The 24,599-nt window shown below is 49.2% G+C and overlaps 1 protein-coding gene and 2 long non-coding RNA genes across 3 annotated transcripts; 2 read left to right on the forward strand and 1 right to left on the reverse strand.

Annotated features, from left to right (window-relative positions):
* Window positions 1-691: 691 nt before the first annotated feature.
* Window positions 692-5,322, reverse strand: SIX2 (SIX homeobox 2). The gene is made up of 2 exons (XM_030035652.1): window positions 4,355-5,322; window positions 692-1,897 (listed from the first exon to the last, which is right to left on the reverse strand). Exons 1-2 carry the CDS (start codon window positions 4,912-4,914, stop codon window positions 1,594-1,596), a joined length of 864 nt encoding a protein of 287 aa, XP_029891512.1. The 5' UTR covers window positions 4,915-5,322; the 3' UTR covers window positions 692-1,593.
* An 83-nt stretch (window positions 5,323-5,405) lies between these two features.
* LOC115350239 lies at window positions 5,406-8,620 on the forward strand. Its single transcript, XR_003926359.1, has 3 exons — window positions 5,406-7,674; window positions 7,812-7,902; window positions 8,293-8,620. It is a non-coding gene; the product is annotated as an uncharacterized LOC115350239 (long non-coding RNA).
* A 1,346-nt stretch (window positions 8,621-9,966) lies between these two features.
* Window positions 9,967-23,368, forward strand: LOC115350241. The gene is made up of 3 exons (XR_003926360.1): window positions 9,967-11,356; window positions 14,172-14,295; window positions 23,013-23,368. It is a non-coding gene; the product is annotated as an uncharacterized LOC115350241 (long non-coding RNA).
* The last annotated feature ends 1,231 nt before the right edge of the window (window positions 23,369-24,599 follow it).

The raw sequence follows: 24,599 nt of genomic DNA on the forward strand, positions 1-24,599 counted from the left end.
CAAATTTGCAAGCAACTTGCCTGTCTCTTTTGCCACCCTGTGCTTACAGGGGAGAAAAAAAAAAAAAAGAAAGAAAGAAAAAGGAGGGGAATAGAGAAATCCCATTCCCGGCTTCACTCCCACAGGAGCTGGAAAGGCATTTGCAGTCCAGCCGTGCCGGACCCCGGATCAGGGTTTGGCCACTCTCAGCTTGCGCGCCCGCCCCTGGGGCGGCTTTCTGCCGGGGCCAGCGGACACCGGGGCGGACAAGCCCGCGGCCCGCCCGGCCGTGCCCTCGGGGGAACAGGTGGGCGACCTCCTCGCTCCCCTTAGGGTCCGCACCGCCTGTCCTTCCCCGTCCTCTTGCCTCCTCGCTCCCGCAGGGAGCGAGCGCCACTTCCCCGGACCGTGTGGGAGCGGCCCCCGACGTGCCCGGGCTTTGTTCCGCGGGTCACCCCAGAGAGGGCAGGGGTGCGGGGGTGCCGTCTGATGGCCCGGGGGGTCCGGTAGGGGACGAGGCCCGCTCGCTTCTGCGGCGGCATGGGGAGGGCCCCGGGGGGAGACCCCCTGGGGCCCCGACACGGCCCGGGTGTCCACCGTCTCCCCCGGGCGAGCACCGTCAGCCCCGGCCACCGGGCTGCCCGCTCTGCTCTGCTCAGGGCTGAGCCCGAAAACATCCTGTGGGCGAGTGAAGCAATCGCACGCCGAGTTAGATTTCTAAATTTTATTATAAAATAAAAGCAGAAATATTTTCCAAAGAATGTATTCACATAATATAAACAATAAACAAAACTAAGGTGAGTGACTTGCGCTTGATACTGTCGTTTAGGTCTAACCTTGAGCAGCAATTCCTCTTTTTTTTTTTTTTAAAGCCCGCTCCTGCCCTCGTTGCACACCAAGCGGAGAATCTGCCCCTGCCTTCCTCCGAGGCCAGGGCTGGAGCTGGGCCATCACTTCCTTTCCCACCGAGCAAATGGCAAAAGCACCACATGGACAAGGCCAAAGAAGCTGTCTCTGCATAGCATCAGCTACAAGAAGGTTACAGAGTCTGCTTAGAGCGCATGTTGCTGCTATAACTTGACTACAACTTTTGTATTCTTAGTTGAAATTGTACATCGTACACCTGCCACAGATACATAGCTACAATAGAATAACGGGAGCGATATGTAACTTCCAAACAGGCATGGCAAGAGCGGCCTTGCGCTCCCCTTTCTTCCCAACCCCCGAAAAAAAAAGATTACAATGTGTCTCTTCCCACACAGACCGGCCCGATCAAGTGACACCACGGAAAGATTTGTGAAGTTAAGGCTGGAAAGAGCTGCTACACCAAACCACCTTACAGCCTGCCATGAAAATCACAGCTCCTGTCCAAGAGTCCTTACACGCCTGAGACCACCTTTAAGCAACCCTTAAGGCTTTTCACAACATCACTGCCCACAGCTGAGTCCGATACCTTCCAAACCTGCAGCCAGCCTGCTGCCAAAGGACACAACACATCCACTAAGGAGTTTGTCATCGCTTTCAAAGTCTCTGGTAAGATTAAGGAAAAAACAAAAGAAAAAAAAAAAAAGAGTAAAGGAGGGCTAATGGGAAGAAGGGAGCGTGTATACTGTTTTAAGAGCCCAGATCAACCAAGTTGGATGACATAGGGTTGAGGATGGAGTCCTGCAAGCTGTGGTGGTGCATGGGGTCGGCGCTGGGCACGGGGATGGCGCTGGGGCCCTGGGGGTGACCCAGGCCGTGCAGGGGCTGCAGCCCAGGGTTGGAGCTGAGCAGCAGCGCGGGGCTGGAGGAGGTGTGATCCGGGGTCCCTGACGGTGTCTTCTCATCCTCCGAGCTCCCCAAAACTGTCTTATTCCCGTTCATTGATGCCGAGAGCGGGTTGTGGCTGTTGGAGTTGGAATTCTCGTTGTTTTCCCTATAGGAAACACAAAAGAGGGAGGGAAATCACCGTGTGGTCCCCGCTCTGGGTCGTGCACCACGGGACCGGGGGCGGCGGGCAGTGGGGAGCTGGGTCCCAGGGGCGGCGAGTGGAGGGGAATGCAGAAACAGTAGGTTTACAAACTCTGCAAACCTCCAAGGCCTCTTCATCTGGCACAAAGGTCTAAGGTCCGCCGAGCTTGTAAACAGAGTCTCCCACTAGCCCAGCGGAAAGTGTCAGTTTGCCAAAACGTCATTTTCTGCGCCCAAAGCGTTTGTACAGCATGGGGAGGGAGAGGGGGGAGGATGGGAAGGGAAGGGAAGGGAGGAAGGCATTAAAAAACCAAAGGACTTTTTAACTTTAAAACTGGTCCCAGAGCTGAAGAGTAGTTGGGCTGTGATTTCTCCTGGGGAGGCCAAAGCACGGCGAGTTGTAAGCAGGATCGCCCTGCGCAGCAGCAGCACAGCCTCCCAAGGCTCGTGTCAGGCGGGAAGGGCTCTTGCTTAAGTAACTGGACGGGTTTTTTTCCCCTCGCCCTGAGCTTAAAGCTCAAAACATAGCCCAATATGGAAGGCAAGGCAAGCAAACAGAGTTAACTCGCTTATTTCCCCGGCCCTCTTGGGAAATGCTCCGCACACCCGCTGCTACCCCTCTGTCCCTCCTCGGCCCGGGTGGCGGAGGGCGCAGCCTGGGTGGCCCCTTGCCCAGCTCTGCAGCAGGGATAGCCGGCACTGCCGGTGCGCCTACCGATAGAGGCAGCCGGCTCGGAAAGGCAGGACGTAATTTCAAAATTCATCACTGAATTCATCACCGTAAATACTGAGAAATCGCTGGAGGCTGGCCAAGGCCTTGCAGATACATATATATGGGTGGTTTTTTTTTTTGAAAGGCGAGGGGCAAGATGGGTTGGGGTCGGCTGTCCCGTCAACGCTAACGCGGCTTTTAAACATAGCCCTCGCAGAAATACTTTAGACACAGCCCTGCCTGTAATACGAAGGCATTGCAAGTCTAAAAGCTTCTGTGGAAGCTTTGAAACACACTGTCTGGCAGAGGGGGCCCTATCCTGCAGGATTTGGTCGAGAGAAGTGAAGCCATTGCGCTGACGGTTTTTCCTCCATAAGGGCTGCAGGATGTGGCTGGAGACACTTTGTGCCAAAAAAATAAAAATAGACAAGAAAGCTCTGTTTGAGCAAGTTTGCTTGAGCGAATGGCAATCCCATGAACGGTCTGTTTTCCAACGCCTGGAGTGTAATATTAGGTTAAGTGTATTTTTCAATGTCAAAAACCTTATTTGTCTCTGGAGAACTTTAAAATTTGATTCTTCGGAAAAAAAAAAAGGAATAAGTGTAACCTTCATTTCCTTTGGATATTTGAAGGCAAGTCCCCGCTATCAGCAATAAAAAGAATCTCTAACATGTCATAAAACCACCACTTGCGGGGATTTGAAGGAAAATTAAAGCTCTAGCACTGTTTTGGGAAATGTATGGAGCAAATCCGTGCGGAGCCCGAACCTGCCGGGCTGCACAGCTGCGCGATCGCGTCGCTGGCCATTTCCAAAACACGTTAGGCAGAAACGAAGAAAAGGAGTCTCCTCAGAGGGACGGATCTACGGGAGATTTCTAATTCGTTAATTAACCGCGCAGGCCCTACGATCAGATCCGTATGGTCCCAGCAATTCAGCGAGCTAGTGAGGAGCCACTGTGGAATTAGAGGACGCTTTTTGCTTCTTCAAGCCATCTTCCTAAAGCACAGGGACTGCTGACGGAAAAGTCATCCCGAATACCCAAGGGTGTAGGCATTAACCTCTGTCCAGCAGTTAATGGTCCCTTCACCTCATTTAAGGAGAAAAACACGGTTTCGGAATCACGCTCGGTGTATGAATATAGGTCTATTAAGGTGCATTCATGAGCACCTTGCTGGGTAGTGAACACGAACGGCAATTTAATGGGGGAGGTATGAGGTCGCTCGCGTCAGTCCCTGTCCGGTTCTCTCCGCCTCGCGCCAGGAGCCGACGTTAGAGGCAATTTTTGCAAACAGCCTTCAGACCCACTCGTCCCCGGTTGCTCCCCCCGCCCCCCGCCCCGGCTTTCCCTCTCTGCACCGGGGTAACCCCCAAGAACACGCTCCGAGCTGCGCGGGGCGCGGAGCCCTCGCCCTCAGCCCCGCCGCCGCCGGCCTCTCCCGGCGGGCCGCGATCCCCGCGAGGCCGGCGGCGGCGGGGCTCCACGCCGGGTTGAGGCGGGGAGGAGGCGGCCGCGCTGCTTAAGCGCGAGTCGCCGCCGGCCGTGGGAAGCGCCTCCGGCCGAAGGGGTTGCCCCGGCGCCGCCAAGGCGGCTGTGCGGGGAGCGGGGTCTCGGCGGGGAAGGGGTCCCGTCCGCCTCTCCCGGGGCTGCTTTTGGCGGACAGACGCCCTCGCCGAGCCCGGGGAGCCTCGGGCGCCGGGGGGAGCCGTACCTTTCCTTGGCCTCGGCGGCGCGGTCCCGCTGCCGGCGGTTCTTGAACCAGTTGCTGACCTGGGTGGTGGTGAGGCCGGTGGCCTCGGCCAGCTCCCGCTTCTCGCGTGGGGACGGGTAGGGGTTGTGGGCGTACCACTCGCGGAGGACGCTGCGGCTCTTCTCCTTGAAGCAGTAGCTGGTCTCCTCTCCGTCCCAGATGGAGCGGGGCAGCGGGAACTTGCGGCGCACCCGGTACTTGCCCACCGCCCCTAGGGGTCGCCCCCGCAGCTTCTCCGCCTCGATGTAGTGCGCCTTCAGCCAGAGCTGCTGCAGCTTGGGGTGGTTGTGCGCCGAGAACTGGTGGCTCTCCAGGATCTTGTAGAGCTCGCGGAAGTTGCCCCGGTGGAAGGCCACCACCGCCTTGGCCTTGAGGACGCTCTCGTTCTTGTGGAGGTGCTCGCAGGCAGGGAGGGACCAGAGGAACCGCCCCAGCCGCTCGATGTTGCCGCCTTGCTGGAGCACCTCGCAGACGCAGGCCACTTGCTCTTGGGTGAAGCCAAAAGTCGGGAGCATCGACATGGTGAGCCCTGCCCCGCCGCGCACCCTACGGCCGCATAGAGGGGAGCGGCGCGGGGTGGCGGTCAGCGCCCGGCATGCGGGGCCGGCCCCGGGGCAGCGGCGCCCGGCGGGGCCCGGTCGGGCGTCACGGCTGGGCGCGGGGGGCCGCGGCCATCGGCGGCGCCCGGCCCCGGAGCGGCCGCGGGAGCCGGGCAAAAAAGGCGAAGAGCGAAGAAAAAAGTCTCGGGAGCCCGAGCGCGGGCGGCTTTCCCCCCCCGGCCGCCTCCTTTTTGTAAGTCCAAGTTGCGAGAGTAACTTCGTGCCTCTTTTGTCTCCTATCTGCAGCGCTCGCAGCGGCCGCGGCTCTCCCACCCCCCCCCCCCTCGGCCGCCGGTTTGGGATCTCCCTGCTTCCCCCCCACCCCCCGCCGCCGCAAGATCCCACATAATATAGTGGTAAAGCCCTGCTGCCTCGCTCCTCTCCCTCTCGGAGTTTTCCCCCCCTTTCTTTCTCTCTCTGTCCCCCCTTTTTTTTAAATAATATTATTCTAAGCTGGCATGAAAAGTGATTATCCGCGCTGTGATTGGTCCGGTTATCTGACCCGGGGACTGCCAGGAGAAGACAATAGTTTTAGTCAAATTATTTGCCATGGTGACGCTGTCAATCAGGGGTAACCCGATCTGTTTTGAGGTGGCTCCCCGGCTGGGTTGACAGATTGCTCAGATCCACTCAGAGGCGGCCCTGCGAGCTGAGATATTAGCTAGCGAGGGAGAAATTTCCGCCGTGATTGACGCTGCAGGCGCCCGTCGGGGGAGAGGGGGAGCGCCGGAGCACGGAGCCCGGGCCCCGGCCTCTCGCCGCAGGGTGCTGCGGCGCGGCGGGACGGAGCCGCCGCTCCGTCCGGGCCCCGCCGCCCCGTCTGGATCCCGCGGCTCCATCCCGGCCCCGCCGCCCCGGACCGCGGGCTCTGCCATCCCCGGCACCCGCGGCTGCGGTGGGGAGAAAAAACCCGCTTCCGGCCCTTGCAGAAGGTTTCTTTCTAAATGCGTTAGCTTACCCCTCCTCCCCAGCGCCCAGTAACAACTGTCGGAGAGTTTTATAGGGAAGCGGCCTCTCATATACAATAGAGACCCTGTTCCTGACCTGGGATCCCATTACACGCTGATCGTACCTGCCCGGGAGCTAGGTGGAGGCATGGTGATACAGGACTGGGGAAAGACTGCCTCTCCATTAATGGCCGGCCGTGTCCCACCACGCTCCGGTGCGCATGGCGCTGGCGTTTGTGATGACTGGACGCCGGGCATTTATTTCTACTTGATTTCCTGGAGCGTGTCGGGGTGTTTCATCCAGGAGAGGAACACGTGTAAAAGTCAGAGACACTTCGCGTGATTAAGCGGACGCTTATCACCCACGCGTGCCCATTACACACCGCGTTTTAAGTTTACTGACCCTGCGGAGCAGGGACCCGTATCGTTTCCCGTCCTTTTCGGTCTACACTTTTTTTTCTGTAGACCGAAAGGCGAGGGAGACAGATTGTGCAAGCTGGAGGTCGGGGAGGATGAACGGGTGAGACGAGCGAGAGGAGGGCGATGCGGTGCCTCCACGGGAGCGGCCCGCAGGCTGTGCGGGCGGACGGGACCGCCGGAGCGGCGGCGGGCGCCAGGCCTCGCCCAGGTGAAGGCACTCGGGAGGAGCCTACCGGCCCCAAACTCAGGGCCGTTTCCATGGCCCTTAATGTTCCCCTTTTGCGCAGAAATAATAATTAATCCCACGCGCTCCTTCTACGCCATTTGCAGCCCTGACAGGAGAGGTCTCTGCAATTGTGGGCTCCTGCCACGGTACCGTTTTAGCCGCCCAGGCGCGTCAGGGATTTAGCGAAGCCACAAGTGACCGGGCTGCGGCTCCCCGCCTCGCAGCCTGACCCTCCACGGCCGATGGACGGAGCCTCCGTGCCGGCCCGGGCAGGCGTAGCGGCCGCCCAAGGGGAAGGCGAAGCCGGGGCGGCGGCGCGCAGCCCGGCGGCTCCCGGCGGCGGCGGCGGCTCCCGGCGAGGAGCCGCGCCAGGAGTGTGGCCGGGCGAAATGCGGCAGGGGAGGGAGGCAGGAGGAGGAGGAGGGTGGGGGCAGCGGATCAGCCCGCGTCCAGCTCCCAGCATGTCCGGACGCCCGTGCGTATCCGCCGCCTATGTCCATATTTTCTCGAGCGCGCTCCGCTTTGGAAGCTGCGTGTCCTCCTACCTGTCCGGGCTTTTCCCGAGTGCTGCCATAAAGAAGCAGTGGAAAGCAGGCGGCTCCCGCCCTGGATCCCCCGGGGACGCAAAATAGAGGCTTCCTTTCTAGGGCAAGAGAGAGACGGCTCAAATTCGTTTAAAACAAATTCGGCGATGTTGGTGACGGGTCCCTAAAGCCCCCTTGCATGATTCTCCCTCCTTCCCTCCCTTTACAAAACGAGCCCTCGGCCGCTTAGTGCCTCGATGCCGGCCGACTTCTGCAGGATTCAAACTGTGCTTGTTTGTAAACGAAAGCATCTCCATCTCAGGGCTTCCTAGCCAACCTAAGCGGCTGGATAGTTCGCAGCCGCAGCTGTAGCGGACGTTCACGGACGGGAGAACCGATCCACTGCAAACGTTACTCTGAGCAGAAACGGCGAGAGAAGCACAAATCCCCTCTCCCACCCCCGACCTCTGCGCACACACCGTCTGCCTTTCGCGGAGGAGAATATAGCGTCGTTCCGCTCCCTCTCGCGATGGGGACCGTGGCAATGGAGAAAAGCGCTAGCGAGGTCTGAGCTGCAACCCCCCCCCCCCCCCCCCCCCAACCTCCCCGTTACCACGCTCGGTCGCCCCACGTTTATTAGGGATATACCTGACTCCGCTTCCTTTCCTTCCATCTCATAACCACAACGGTTGAATCTGAAAGGGAGCAGCTGTTCGCCCTAGCCGGAAAGGAGATGTCAAAACCTGTTGCATGGACTTAGATCTGAGAAAGTGTCTTCTTAGCACCCTAAAATGTGAGTATAGAATCTACACGCCAGCCCCTCCGTAGGCGCTTTCACTTTAGGCTGCCTTAGCCAGGCTGCAGCTTGCATGTAAAGCTAGTTCACTTCCCAGAGCGCTGGGCAGAGGGAGGGCTAGCCCCTTCCCGAGCACCCTATATCAGCTTGCATCCCAGAGCAATTGCAAATTAGTGACATCTGGTTCCAAATTCTGTATAACTGCTTTTAACTTTCGGGAAAGAAAAAATCTTCCCGTACATGCTAGAAGAGAGAGCAGATACTGGCTGCAAAGCTACGGCACGGGGCGAGTCAAGTTGTAGTGACTTGCGAAGCAATCAGGCGATCGGGCAAGGAGCTTTTTTTGGGCATTTGCGAAAGAGCTCATTCCCTGCAATTATATTTCAGAGCAGGAGGCGCGAATCGCCTGCTAACGTTTGCCCCCAGTCCGACGGGAACATTTTGCCTGGCCGCTGCCGGCTCTCTCTGCTCAGTCGCGGTGAAAGGTTTTATCTGGGCTGACCGAAACTTGTGCACAGCCCCGCTGTCGCCCGGCGGAGAAGCCCGGGGCTTCATCCCGGCCCCGGCCCCGGGGGTGACTTTGCCGAGGCCCCACTCGGGAAGCGCCTCACCCCTCCGCGCAGTCATTGCCGCGCACGAAGCAGCGTGCGAGACCGTCAGTGTCAACAGAATCATTGTGAAATAGGAGTGAAATAAAAAGTCGTTTTAATCGTAATGCACCTTTTATTAACCGGGGCACAGACTGTCTGAGGGATGGGGCGGGGGTCGGGGGGGGGGGGGGAAGGCGGGCGTGTCGCTTCCAGGAGCCTTTCATTGCCCGTAACTGATTCGTGTCCACAAGTGAGTGCCAAGATCGCGCTGCAGTTACCTGAAAATCTCCTTCTCGGCTGTGCCGTGACCGTCTCCTTGTAGGCAGCAGCCTGTGTGGGAGGCTGCACGCCCGCACAGTTCCCATTAAAGACACGAACCGATTCACCCACACTCCTGCCCCACATCTTTCCACAAGCCCCTACGACCACTGCCTGCCTCTGCGGCCCCCCTCACCCGTTCTACAGCGGCGCAAATGCCGCTCGCCGGGCTGGGGCGAACCCTCGGCCGGAGAGGCGGGAGGCAGAGGGATTGCTACCCACCTCCCTTTGCCCACTCGCGCAAGGCTGAGGACACTCACGCTCCTGCCAGCCGGCCTCAGCTCCACGCGTGGGAAGGGCAGGGAGACGGAGCCTCTCCGAGGGGCGCTTTTATCGGCAGGAGTAGCGAACAAATGATAAACCCGCAATCTTCACTTGCCAGAATGAAACACATCTTCCCCGCAGATGTCCACTACCGTGGCAAGGACTGTAGGGAGAGCAAGCGAATGACGAACAACTCCAAGTTTTCGTTTCTTTCCTTTTTAATTTTTTTTTTTTCTTTCTGGGGGTGGGTGCAGTATGCTTTCCCCCTTAAAATCGGTGGGCTTCAACGTGGCTGAAAGCCTGCCACGATTAACCTGTTACTCCCGCTAGCTTTTTAAAATGAATCACAGCGACCTTTGCCAGGATCCCAGGCCTACCTGGCCCCCACCCCCGAACCCGGGGGGGCTCAGCGAGTTTCCCGGGGCACCCCCGGGCGCACACGTTTCTCCCTGGCGGCATCCGACCCCTTCAGGCGGTTAAAGCTCGCCCGGGATTCACGGAGGCAGTTTGCAACCCGGAACCGCGGGTTGTTCCCCCCGCCCTCCCGTTATTTATTCACGCTTTTATTTATTTTTGCGTTTTGTTTAAAACCCGGGTCCATCCCATCACAGATGGCCCTAAGATCCTGCTCCGACTGAAAAAGAAAACACGACGGAGGAAAACACTGCGCGTAACTAAATTAAGGCAAACAACAATAGCTTGTTGTTCCGTGATTTGGGGCGAAAGGAATAATTCAAAGCTTTCCCTGCGCGCAATGCGCTGTTCCTCAAGGGGACCGGCAAAGGATTTCAGATATGTAGAGGGTAACTCGATTATGCTAACAAACTCCGCTTGAAAGAAAACGTTGTTGGGCTGCGGGGCGGGGAGCGGGGTGCTGTGGGCCGGGGGAGGCCGAGCCGGGGCGCCGGCGGGAGCGGAGCCTCTGCCCCAAGGAGCGGCCCCGCTCCCCGAGCCCGCAGCTCCGCCCGTCCCCTCCAGCCCGGAGCCGTTTCCCGGTCGGCTGGACCCGAGATGCTCGAGTAATGTTTTCGAAGGAGGTGTATTAATTAGGAGATCGGGGGCTGATGCGGCGTGACTGTCTGAGCTGGCCCTGGTGAACCTTTCCGCCCCCCTCCTCCCGGCCGCCCCCCGGTGAAGTGGGACCCCGGGGGCGGCACTGTGTCCCCAGCTCAAGGCGCTGTAACCTCCCGCGCTCCCCACGAAACCCGATAGCCCCCCAACCGGCTAATGCGGCCTGTCCTGATTACTTTTATATTATACCTCCTCAATCTCGGGCGCGGGGTTGAGAGTTTTCACTCACTTCTACGATCAGCACCTTCCCGACCGTCACCCCCAGCATCGATATTTATTTGGGGCGTCCCTTCTCCGCGGCCCACAGCCAGGCTCAGATCCCGCGGAGGGGACAGCCGGCAGGGGGGCGGCCCGGCGGGTTGGGGGGCGAGGGGGGCCCGGGCCGGTACCCAGCCGGCCCCCGCGCCGCTGCCGGCTGCGGGGACCGCCTCAGATGCTCCGCGGCACAAGGGGACTCTTTCAGCAGACAGCGTACAGTTTACAGACAAGACAACAACAACAACAAAAGGCACATATGGTTAAAATAAGGGAAGAGCGAGCTTTCTGCCTTAGGGGATTGGCAACAACTAGCCAGAAATGCAGGGCATTGAATCTAAACTTCTGGTGGGCTTCTGCGGGATTGACAATTTAAATCACACTACAAGCATCAATTTGACAATATTTGTAAACTTCTTGTTTCCAAGGATCTTCTTGATCAGAGATAGACCAGGTTGGTATGAGCTTGAGCCACGGAGGTCTTTTTTTTTCTTCCTCCTTTCCCCTCTTCCGAGTTGATGAATAGCGATCAGGTTTCTTTTAATGGCTGCTCCCTATTCTCACAGCCTCCCACAACTAACCCAAGAGCCTGTTTCCTCGACCTCAGTTAATTCCGCTGATTATTCCAAGATGATGAGGAAAGCACGAAGATTGTCCACTCTTCCTACCCATTCAAGGCATTTTTGTTACCGTCTCCATCCCTGGCTCACGGGGATTTGACGGGGGTAGTATTTTTAGGAACAGGCTGCCTTCCCTTCCCCCCTGCCCTCCCTCCCCAGGCAGCTGACAGCTTCGGGGTCTCAGCCATGGTCTTGCCGCTCCGTGGGTACTCCATCCCCGCCTCGGGGGCGGTGGGGGGGTAAGCACAGGCACCCTTCGCGCAGCGGCCCGGGGTGTCTCAGGGCGGGGGCACCCCTGGCATTTCGGCGGCCGCCCAGGTGCCGGTGGCGCAGGTGAGGCCCGCGCGCCCCGCGGCCCCGAGACCCCACGCTCTCGCGGGGGCCGTGGGGGGGAGCATGCCTAAGCAGGGGGGCGGGCGGGTGTAGACCTCCGGCCGCCTCCTGCAGCGGCAGCGGGAATTTGGGCTCCCCCCCCCGCCCCGGGAAGGAAAGCAGCTCCCCCGGCCGCGGGTCGGCCCGAGGCCGGCCCCACGGGGCCGAAGGGGGAGATCGTCTCCGCGAAATCTCACTAGAGGGCTCTAATACTCAGCTCCGACGGCTGCGGAGGGAAAACAAGGCTCCGTCCTTAATATCCTTCAGTCTTCCAGCTAGACTCGGCCTGCTGAAGTCTCCCCCAGTACTGTCAAAGGTGGTTCGCGGAGGCCATCACCCTGCCCTACCTGCAAGTCAGCAGGGCTCATGTCCCCGTCCTGGTGCATAATGGTACAAGAGGGTTTTGGGGGGTCCCACCCTCTTCTCTTTCCATCCCATGAGCAAGAGAAAGAAGTGCAGTCCCTAAAACAACCAAAGCTCCCATTTTACCGAGGGCCCCAGACACAGGTATCCTTGTCAAGAATCAGGGAGCAAGCACTATTTACACATATGCAGATTCCCCCCCCCCCCCACCCTAGAAAGAGATTGTGTAAGTTCTTCCATGCTCTATGGAGTGTAGCAGGCCCATAAACACATCCATCGTTTAAATTCTGCAAGGCTGAGGCAAGCTGAAATGTAATGTAGTGTTAGCAAGTAATACACACAGAGATATTGTCAAACAACACTCACTGATTTAACTGGAATCTGTTCCGGTTGGGGAGTTTTTTCCTTTTAAATAATTGCTATAATTTGCTGTTGGGAATAAAAAAACCCAAACAAACCAGTATCAATTAAAACCAAAACAATTATTGGTTATAAGGGAAACTTCATAATATTTCAGAATGCATTCAGTTTGTTTTAACTCCCAATAATTTTTGTAATAGATAGGTAAATTGCCTTATTTGCAGAAATTAGGAAATGCAATTTAGTTTACTTGTCATGTCTTGCAATTGTCTCAGAAGCTTTGCATACAGAGCAAAACTACAGGAAAAGCTTTGTGGAAAGCTAGATAGTTTAGATAATTTAACATCGGTTTAAAGCTGATCGACATTCCAGTGGAAAATTTGCTGCTTCTGAACTTGTGACAACGTTCTGTATTTTCCTCTGTGGATTGTTTCAACCTCCTTTTTCCTGGGTTAATTCTTTTTCTGTCCTTTGATGTCTTCTTCCCTTTATTTCATAGGTTCTTGAATCAGCTCAAATAACACGGTGGACCTTTTACTTCCCAGAAAAAACCCATGTAATTTAAACAGACCTGGTATCCCATTTAATTCTTTTTTTTATTTTTATTTTTTTTATTTTTTTCATTAGTTTTATCTTCCTTATAAACAAGGACTTTATGACTAGACTAAGATTGACTTTGTTGCTCATTTAAGATGCGGAAAAGGCCAGTCCAGTGAACAATGAATTGGTTTCAGTTAGTTAAGCCACTTCAGCAGGCAAGACTGAGGCTCTATACCTTACTGGTTAAGAAACAATCTGCTACTGGGGTACCATACCCCACATCCTATTTCCTCCAATAGCCTAGTCACGTGTGCATGGTAAGGTGCATAAAGGGCACATCATCTCCACTAGAAGTAGATGCTAATGGCAGCAAACACTGCTGCTTCATAGTGTAAGGAGGGGGCGTGAACTCAAGCATGGCGTTTGGCTGCTAGCATGCTCCCAGGCACAGCTTTGGCTGTGATCCCTCTAAGGCAGTGCTTGGGGGTGCCACGCACACCAGGGATCACACCCAGGGTGCAGTCTGCACTAGATGGCACCTGGTTTGACTCCCTCCATCCTGCACTATTCCAGTCCTCCAACACTCTCCCAGAAGTTTTTGCAGTCCCAGGAATGCTTCCATGCTCTCAGTCCATACCCTCATTCGGCTTCATGCTATGAAAATATCACCTGTACAATTTACAATGCATCCCTTATATTATCTCTGATACTCAGAACTAAAACCCCACAGGAAATAAGTGTTTTTTTGAACCACAGAGGCACCACTTGGGACCCAAAGACCTAGTGACAAATGCCACTTAGCCTCAGGGCCAGAGAAGGGTTCCCAGACCTGTTGTACTTAGCAATAGGGACATAGTTCAAACATCTTTGCAAGACGGGACTTAACTTCCCACCTTCTTGAGACTCACTACTTTGTCCTTGTTCTAACAGGGTTTAATCACTGCTTAAGTAATTTTTAGGTGTTTCATTCTCCCCATAAGTTGCAGAGGAAGCCCAGGTACTAGGCATAGGGCTGAAGATTTTACTGAGTGACAGTGATCTGCAAAGCATGGGATTCTTGTGTAACTACCTCTCAATTTTTCTATATCTGCTACCTGCTACAGCCAAAAAACAATCAGGAAATTGCTCATTAAAGTGTGTGTGTACACACAGACACATGCACACGCATATATTTACGTGTATTTGTATATGTCTAGCTGTTTTAATTAACATTTGTTTAATTTTACTTCATGGAAAAACAGATTGTCAATTCTTTAAATCTAAACCTTTTCTTAAACAGTAGGATAACCACAATAGAGTAATATAACCTGATAAATATTTCCTTAATTTTGACGTCTTCACTTCAGTCACATAAGAGAGATGGTGGGAGAAAGGAATAGAGCATGAGATAAACTGGACAAAGCCCAGGAAGAATTTTACAGAACAAAAGGGGTTTTTTTTCTTTTTTTCTGATCAACATTCTGAAACAAATACAGTTGTGGGTGAGGGTGATATGTTCATGTTTATTTTCAAGTGGAAGCAGGTTGGCAGCAGCATTTGGCGTGCATTGAAGAAGTCTGGGAACTGGGCCTTACAGTCATCATAAAGAAGTGATTTTCAGCTTCCAAGAAGAGAAGAAAGTAAAGAGGTATAACTGGGTGAGTTACATGAGTTATGATGTGGAAGCTGTAGTGTAATGAGCATGTTTAATGCACATAAGGGAAGGAAAAGTACCCAGTGCCAAACTGGATGCCAAACTTGTGGCTGGTAGAGGTGAGTGAGTGGTATGAATTCAGCAAGGAGAGGGCCGTGCCTGAAGATGGTTCTCTCAAGCCATCAAACTGTTCTTTGAGACATTTGAATACAGAGGATAGAGATGGGGCCATTAGTTTAAAGGATCAGGGCAAAAAGAATGAAGGAAGACTGCAAAACAAAAGAACCAAACATGGTCTGGGCAACATCCCAGAGGAGGTTGTAGATACACAAATGATCCTGGAATTGCTGGAGGCCAGTCCAGGATGACTGCAGTGATCTCTGGTCTTCAGTAAGATGAAGTCCTCAGCTAGGTGAGACACTCCTGGAGGGATGGGAGAGTATGAATTTCATCGATAAGACATCTCTTTTCTCCACAGCTGCAGAATGTATGAGGACACTGCATCATGGGGGAAGGTTTCAGCTAGGGAGAGTTCAAGGCGACAGAGGGTGTCTGTGGTCGCCTCACAATCCTTTGTGGCCTGGTGCCACAGATAGGGAGTAAGGAGTCAGGAGCTCTTTTTATTTTCACACACTCATTTTCAAAGGCAATAGCTGTATTTTCTTCCTCCAGCTGAAGAAGGTGCAGAAAATCCCTCTTGGATAAATAAGCCATGGCCAACTCTAAGGTAGATGTATGCAATATAAATCTAAAGCACATCAACTGCATTCAGGTAATTAGAGGGCTCGTAGTTTGCCTGACATTAGTGAGTAATTTGGCTGAGTGTTTCAACCTCACATGACAAACACATTTATGTTGATGAGTGATGCACCTCTGACAGAATTCTGAGAACATCTATGGACCTTGTTCCCATCCTGTCAAAGATGCTTTGTATTTACCATCATTAATTATGCAATCTGTTTAGCCTTGTAACGTGTGTCCAGAGAGTAGGAAAGACTTTTGCTAGCTGCCTACCCTAGCTGTGTAATAGGGGAAATACCCCGAGCACAAAGAAATTAATGGAGTGTGACAATGTTAATCTCTGTGTGTGGCTCCCAGAAGGTCTGAGCTCTAGGTCAGGGATCTGAAGAAGCTGAAAGAGTAGGGGGAAAAGAGGACTTGGCATGAAATAAGAAGTAGAAGGAGGTTTATGAAAGTTAAAGTCTGGAATCTTTCAATGGTGTTGATGAACTTCCCTCAGGCATCTTCCAATTAGGCATCTGGCACACAGAGTAGCAGACCATCTAGGATGGCACAGATTTTGGCAGTATTATGGGACTAATATTTTCACAAGGAGGAACTTTCCTGAACAATGCAAAAACCTTTTGTCTTCAACGTCAGGCAGGCATTTTAGGAAGAAAAGTCACATTACTATTAATTATGACTCTTTTAAATTGATTCTATATTCCTTGGGGACAAGAAGATGAACATTTATGTCTCTGGTTATGTCTCTTAGAGTATTCTAAAAGCACCAAAGAAGTGCAAGATCTTGTTCCTGGTGTATATTTCCTTTGGGCTAGTCTTTCAAGACTCCAAAGGTGTTGAGATATGGTCGATATTATGTAACCTTCAACACTAAAGCAGCTTTTGAGAAGTCTTATTTGATCTCTGGAGACCCATAATCTGATCCTCGCTCAATCATCCTGAGCATAAAGGGAACTTTTCCAAGGCATTATAGAAGCAGCAAAGTTTAAATGATCATTATATGTAGAGTTTGATGAAGCAGGCACTTTTCCTGCCATATGTTAAATAAACAACTAGTTACTGTGTACTATGTGGTGATGCAGGCTGATAATATGCTGCTGAATAATATGATGTCATGTCAAGACTTGAACTATTTCCTTATATGGTCCTCAAGAAATAGGATTTTTTTTGCCCACATCTGAAAATTCACTGGCAAATATGCAACCAATCAAATCTTGTACAGATGCTAACACCCAGATGTGTGTGTTTCTGTGTGGAAGTAATCTATAGCTAGCAGAACTCTTGGATAGAGAAATCCTCGAAAAATACAGATTAGGCACACATAAGTTAAATATGTCTAACTAGCGTGCCAAGAATTTATAGCTTTATGAAATCTGTATTAGGTACAGAACTCTCAATATTTTCTTCTAAAACTTTTTCATTAGTGTACAAAAGGGAGAATGTAGATTTCTGTAATAATCAGCAGAACCTTCCTATTTCATGTACAACAAACCAAAAGAACCACATGACCTTACTTCCAAGGGCTAACCCTTGCCCTCTAAACTCCCATTAGAAATTAGCACTTGAGTAATCCTATCTTTTAATGATAAACTCTACAATAAACCCATGCAATTAGCAATAATAATGAATAGTAAGTTTGCATGTTGGGTGAAACTTTTTGACCAATATTTGCTATGCTAAAAATACAGCAGTACTGGATTTGACCATTTAGATTGACAACTTAGATTCATAACAGAGATGGGAAAGAGTGCAAACGTAGATTTGAGTTTTCTTTTTTAAATGAGAAAATACCTATATCTGAGGAGTCTTGTGTCTTGTTCAGCTTGCTATACCTTATATCCTCAGTAAATTAGGAGGGGCTATTTTAAAATCAGAGAGCCACAGGAGGTCAAAATCAGATAAAAACTCAGAGCTGAAACCCAGGGTAAATACTTGCAGGAGTTCAAGCCTTCATTCCTTACAAAACTTCCATTTAAGTCAATAACTTATCAGCCAGGGGAAAAAGGGGAAGATTTCTCTCTGTGTGCCTCTGTTCTACATGTACATATATTACATAGATGTACGCACACACACACACACACACACACACACACATATGTAGACTTAATCTTTTTATAAATACAGGCTTCTTTGTGTCTTCTCATTAAATCGATGGGAATTTTGCTGAAACAAAGAGTTCTGAATATTGCTGCATCAGATCTATGTCTTCGACAAATGATGAAACATGCAGTAGAGTTGACAAGCACACCCTGTTGTGGTGAAGCTACTAACCATTTGGAGACTGCAAACAGAATACACTCTTTATTGATGTCTATGTTAAATTCTTTCATTGCCACCTGGTTTGTTGAAAAATTTGGTAGAAAGGTAAGTACTAATTAGATTTTCTGTCATACCTTTACTGATGACTCAGATGATTTTACACAATTGGTGTAAAACCAACTTGAGTGAAGAAGGCCAGTGAAGAAGGAGGAAAGTCAGCAGGAAATAATACATGTTGCAACATCCATTTCCACAGAAGTATATATATAACATAGGAGTTTTTTGCACTTCTCTTAATGCTCCCCACTGCCATGCATTACATTAATCTAGTGTCTGCTTAGTAGAGATAATGAGTAGCTTTTCATTAGTTAAAATCTATGGGACCACAGACAGGGGAGAGGAGTGATCTCTTCCCAAATGCAAAGTACTAAGCATTCATATTCACCTACAACAGAAAGGTGAATCCCCTTTTTCCTGTTGAAATAATATGCCCCAACAAATGGGAGAACCACCACCAAATCCCATGAGAGCCAGTGGGAACTGGTTTTCTCCGTTCCTTTGTGTCTGTGTTTGAGTTACTTGCAGAAATGGGCCCAACTTAAATATTTACTTCATATTCAGAAGATTCACCCTTTTCGACATGTCAAAACATAGATTAGTCTGAATTGAGATACTAGGTTCAAAACCAAGCAAAGCTGCAGGAGATCAAATCCAGTTCTAAACTCTGGAGTTCAAGGGCAGATTAATTTCATTCTAACAATATGGCCCTTCAGTATGCTGTTGGTGCTCTCCTTATCTGTTTCCAGTTCAGAGACCCAACATGATTACCTGAACTGGTCTCTTATTTGAGAAAGGCTGAACAACCTTGCCCATGAAATCCCCATTTCCTTGCCTCACTCCAACACTATGTATTTTTCATGGGCAGATGGTCATTGATGGATCACATTACTTTCTGGGTATCTTCTGACAGCTGTTCAACCTCAGAAACAAAAAGGAGCAAGGGAAAACTGCCAAGTCCATTTGCTTTATGTGACTCCCCACTTCAGTCACACAAGAAAAGGCCTTGCCTCTTTAACCTGGGCAGTTGATGCCTGGATTTTATCTTCATATGTATCCTCTAAAACTGAACCATGGACTTGAGAGTAAACAAACTTAATATGCCATGTGCTTCCTATTTGTTGAAGGTATCAATGCTGAAGCTCCGTTGGCATGCTAAAATGTGAACATTTTTACAGTGTAGCAGGTTATGGAAGCTGCTCTTGATAAATTCCAGTAATGGCATTTTACACTCCATGTGCTCCTTTCTGTGAATGACAGATTGCCGTATTAGGTCCCTAAAGAAGCTCCTGACAGGGGTGATTCAGCACACGAAGAAAGTGGAACATGTGTCTAATTCAGTGTTTCTGCATTCCCTAGCACATGTACATGGGACTGCGATCTTGTTCTCTCTGATGTAGCAGAGCAAGAAAAAACTCTGTTCAGTGTAAGTTAGACACTTCTTAATAGCATCAGAGCCTCTGCTGATGTAAACTTAGAAACAAACATATGGACATGTTTACCTCTCCTCCACTCTCAATTGATTCTGAAGGTATATGAAGAAGTTGTTCACCAGAATTTTTTCCTCTTCGCCGCGCAGTAGGAAAAGGGACCATGGCAGACAGACTAGAGGTAGATGATGTGGCTTGCTGGATAGTAGGGATTAGAGATTAAACAACCTCCCTCAGTAACTACTAGAAGTCTTTGTGTTGAAAATAGAGTTACCAGGTAAAAATACCGACACATATTCTGTATTCTGAAGGTGCTTTTTGCAAGAAGACAGTTTAAAACCTTGCCCAGTAGGACCCTTCCAGGCATAGAAATCTCTGCTGGGTTTATCCATTAGGTGGAACCAATGGGAACAAATTTCAAAGATATAAATGTATAATTGTTTGTGATTGACTAAATACCTAAAACCAGCACATAGATCCAGTTGTAAATACTAGAAACACTGTGCCTGATTTAGAAACATAAGAATAACCCAAACATTTCTCAAATGCACAGTCTTAACTTTGCTCAGATCTCTGTTTTGTGGTTTATTCTTCAGCATTCAAGGTGGATGTATGAGATTTCATTTCAAGTTTTAACTTAATGGCTTCACTTAAGAAACAGGAGAAAAGGAAAGTTATATGAATTAAACATTACATATGATTTGGCGAAGTACTTTCAGGAATTCCATAAGCAAGGGTAAAAAACCCCAACCCCCCCACAATTGCACAGAGTTAGTAGCAACAACGAATAGTGCAGTTACCATCTAAAAGTACACACTTTTCAGTCAGTCTTGGCTGGTGAAATGTAGAAGCTTAATGTGGATTACACTTTTTAAATCTTTCAACATCAAAAAATAGAAGAGATGTAGTGTGTTTTTATTTCAGAGTACTTTGCATGCAATCTCAAGATAAATGGGAGAGACTGATTGTGTTTGTACCTGTGCCAGAAGTTGTCGTTAGATATTGCTGTTTTGTTTCATCAGCCAGATGAATTTACCCAGGGACATCGATCAGATACCTACATTTAAAAGAACACACTGTCAAATTAGTGGATAGAAAGAGCACATTATGAGAGACAAATTATCTGGCGAAAGATTTAAAGACTGACTCACTTGTGTTTTGTTTCATTAAATATGGGGTATTCCCCTTTCATTTTCCATTCAGCGCGAACATTCATGGGCTCCATTACAGTATCAGCCTTATAGCAAACTAACTGGCTTGGGATACACATGAACCGCCTTGGAAAAAATACAGGTCCCCTTCTTACAGATGCTAGATTACCTTAAAATGTGGGGCCTGGGCTAGGCAACCCCACTGGCCTTCGTGGAGAGACTTCTGTCTACTCCAGTAGGTCTCATGGCTGCAAAGTCGCCTGATGCACTGCAGGAGTCTTCCCAGGAGGCCAGGCTGGTGGCTGCTTCTCCAAAGGGGAGGGCTTGGGATGGGGAGGGCATGCATCCACCTCTCCAAAGGACACAGAATATATTCTAAAGAGGAAAACACAAAAAGCCCTAGGAAAACTATCCAGACATTGTCTTTCCCCTCCTTCCTCTTAGATACTCTTGGAAGATAATCTTGATTCTTGCACTTAGGGCCAAGGGAGAAGCTCATGGTGAAGGGGCGAGGATCAGGCTGGAAAGTGAGCACACATGAGTTAGGGAGATCCAAAGGAGCAGAAAAAAGAAGAAAATGGGTTAGAAAAAGCTTCAGGAGTTACAACTGTCAGTATTTAATCTTTACTTTGGTAACACCGGGTAATGTTATTATTCAGGTTGGCTAAAAGCCCTTGCTCTTCAAGAGTTTGTCAAAGATTACTTTTATAAAAAACATAAACAAAATACACTCTAAACACCTTGTGCTTTGTGTCTTTTAAGTCTTTGTCTTAGTGGTAATTTCTTGCTGTCTTAATTATTATACACTAAGCGTTTCTAGACAGAAAATACTTCTGCTTTCTACTTGATACCTATATGATATCCATCTATGTCTCTCTATGTATGTATTCATATATATGTACAGAACCCAGTGGACCCTGGAGCCCACTTCCATCCTGCACAGCAAGAGTGGGCCATTGCAGGCCCAGGCAAGAATTACACAACTCGGGCACCTCTGCGCATTTTCATCTCAGTGGCAAGTGCTGAAAGGCACTTGCGTGATGTTGTGAGGAAGTCCCAAGGCGGGGTGCCTTGGGAGAACCATCTGGCTGTAACTGAGGTTTTTCCCCACATGTCGTTGCCTGCTTGCTGCCCTCTAAGTAACAAAACATTACTGCTTTGGTGCAATATCGTGGTCAAAGAGCACAACAGGTCATTAAGTGCTTCAGTTGCATGCTGAGGCCATGCTTACTTTCAAGCCCCACACCTTATGTCTCTTGAAGCTAAGCAAGCAGGCATGGAGAGGGTTCACAGCAGGCTTTCACCCAGCAGAAACCCAGTGTTACTAGTCTTATTCTTAGCCTTATTAGCCCTCTTGGTCATCCATATACTAGAGAACTAGTGTGTGCTCCTTGCTGTGAGGGGTCCTGGCAAACAGGTCACTCATCATGCTGAGTAGGAGCACCCCAAATCTTGGCAGTACCCAGACAGCTGCCATTCCAAAGCCAGACTTTATGGCTCAAACTCACACTTTGTAGAGAAAGTGTTCCCTATAAATTGTCAGCTTTGAAACCAAACACTTCCACACCTAGCCTACACTGTAAATCAAGCTTTGGTGCTACTTTCCAGTCAGCTCCATTACACAAGTAGTCTGATTTAGTTTTACGGCAGAGATGTATTTCAGCTAAAATGGTATTTTTATGTGGAGTGGGGGATAAACATGACTATTTTATTCATGAACTGAAAGGCTATGAGATGGTAAGAGACAGGCATAGGGAATTGTGGGTGCAGTACCAAATAGCCACCTGGCTGTCTCAGTACCTGGGCTTGGTGCCTGGATTCACTTATGTTCAGATCTGCAGCAGCACCACAACATATCAGAACCTCCCATGAAAGCTTTCATTCCTCATATCCAAAAAGACTTTTCCATTAATGCATGCAAAATTTTGCCCTAGGTCTTTTGAAAGTGAAAAGAGCCAGCCCCCAAAACTACTGTACCATCCTTGGTCCCCAGAAAAGTTAATTTATCATTAAAATTATTGAATGGCTGAGATGTATTATTACAAACTTGAAGTATTTCCTTTGATTGTTTAAAAATCTCTGTTTTAATTTAAGTCATCTATTTTTTTTCCCTTTACAGTTTTGAATGCTGCATCTTACCATATGTGAAACATTTCTTAAAGGTGTCAAAGTGACTTGTCATGGGTTTGGAATGAGAACTAAATTAAATGTCCATACTGTAACATACTTATATAAATAATGAGATATTCCAGTATAAACCATTCATTTGGCAGTCATTTCTACATCAGCAAGTACTAAGTGCTATAGAATTCCTGCCTAACTTTGACACATGCAGAGAAAATCAGGAAGGAAAATGTGTGTGTTTAGAATTTTATAGAAAAAGACAGCCCCTTGTAGTCCATTGCCATGAAAGTATTTCTAGCTTTTTTGGAAACAGTGCAAGAGGTTTAACAAAATACTCTGGATTCACAGCAGAATGCTGGAGCATTCAGCTGCCTCCCACTGCACTCCCAAACTTGTTTCTGTAACTTAGAAACAGAGAGGGTGGAAATGGATAACAAAGTCATTAACGAGCGCCAAGAGTGATTTATTATGGGTGATATAGTGTCACTGCTTTTAAGAAAAAATACATTAAATAAAAATTCTTCATAAAATAAAAAATCTTTCCTATTGAACATTGCACAGAATTTGCTTTATTAGTGTATTATATCACCACATTGCGAGGTCTGGCATTTCTCATCCAAATAATGTTTCAGAGTGCTAGCAAGGCTTGTGGGCTGCAGTACAAACCATGTTAGGAATATTGCTTTTAAAGAAACACAACAGTAGCAAAACCCCTTTTGCTAGGGCTCTGGAAATAGTTAGCACTGGAGGACCCTTTTATCTTGCATCAGCTTCACAAACTTGCATCGCACCAGGCTAACAACAATCAAAAATTGATAATAGAAATTTAGTTCCAAACTGTCTTTCCAACTGCCTAACTGCTTTAAGCCAGTTTTTATGTTACAGGTCTTTCTCACTCAAAGATCCATGCACATATACTTTGAGAGCTTGAGCGGTAAATAAACCTTGTCTTCTAGATAAAATTCATCTCCAGAGAAAAGGCATCCGGTATCTGTTAAAATGGCATCCCGATTTGTTGGCAGCAGGCCTAGGAACTGATCCTGCACCTACTGAAGAGCATGTCCCAGACCCCCAGGCTGACAGAGGCGTAATGTCTGGCCCAAAGCGACCACAGACCTTTCTCACTACTAAAGACACCGGACATGCCGGCTGGGACGTGAGAGCAAGCTTTTGCTGGCATCAGGCACAGAGTAGCTGTCTGTCTATCTGTGTTTATATTTGCACATGATTCATATCCAAAAGCTTTAACCAATGCTTAGAATGATCTCTGAAATCTGTCTGCATTACAAAATAAATAAATAACCCATTCCAATATTTGTCTATGCCTCAGTGACTTAAAAGATTAAAATAATTTGGCATATGATGGAATCAAAGTTCATAAATGCAGCTAATAGCTTGTAGCTTTTCAGATTGCTTCATGTAAATGCAGAATTGTTTCCAAGTAATTTACAGGTGCATTGCAGTTGCTTCAAAACCATGGCTAGTTTTTGAAATCACAAGCTTTCAACCAATAATTTGATCTAGTGTCAATCTTCATTTAATCATGCAAAATAAGATCATTTTATGTTCTTATTGCAACCGATAGCTGAAGTTTATGGGCAGGAAGCATAAGCCTTCTACTGCACTCTTCACAACTGTGTCCTCAGCCTGTCATGAAGAGAAAAAAATCTCCCTGTAGTGGAATTTGGGGAGCAGCAGAGCCCCAGCAAGAGTAGTGGTGTGCCCACGCCACCCACCTGTGGTCTGGGTTGCACCTGTAGCACATAGGAGTGCACGATGCCACCAGGTACCCCAGATGACTTAAGACTGCAATAAAGAGGAGTTTCACTAGTTGTTAAATTGGACTCAAGAGGTGCTTTGGGATAGGAGATATTAGCTTCTTACATTCTCTTTGGTGTCCTTAATGCACCCTTGCAATAACACAGCAGGATTTTTTCCCCTCCATCTGCTAGGGTTAATTTACTGACAGTTCATTGCTCACTTGGCCATGGGTTGTATAGATTTCAATAATTAAACATCTATTTCTGTAAGGATTATAGACCTGTATGAAGCAACAAAGTTGCTATGAGCTTTTTGCTTAAAATCCTCACAGGCAGTCTCACTAAGTTTTCCCTGATCTGAATGAACTCTGTTCCTATGGCTTAAGAATATGTATCAATAACTTGAGGGTACAAATGTGTCAAGGGGTTGCAATTATCCTCAAAACAAACATTGCAAAAAAAAAGACACAAGCTAAACCATAGAAAAACATGGTTAAGGCACTCCAATTTACCTTGTCCAATAGTGACTCCATTGCATAATGATATATTTATGATGAGTGCATAGCAGAGTTTGAAGTCTTATTTTTTTAAAACTGCTTAGCTTTCATCTTTCTTTCCCCCCCGCCCCCCCTTAATAGTGTCATGACTCAGGGTGGAATTAAAACACAACTGGAGCCATATTGCACAATCAGGTTTTAAGCAGATTTGTCACAGAACATGGTACATCCTACAGCCTCATTGAAAAAATCCTCTGAGCTCCTGCTGCCCACTCCGCACTAAACT

The sequence above is a fragment of the Aquila chrysaetos genome, chromosome 13, assembly GCF_900496995.4.
Source record: "Aquila chrysaetos chrysaetos chromosome 13, bAquChr1.4, whole genome shotgun sequence".
Classification (NCBI taxonomy): domain Eukaryota; kingdom Metazoa; phylum Chordata; class Aves; order Accipitriformes; family Accipitridae; genus Aquila; species Aquila chrysaetos.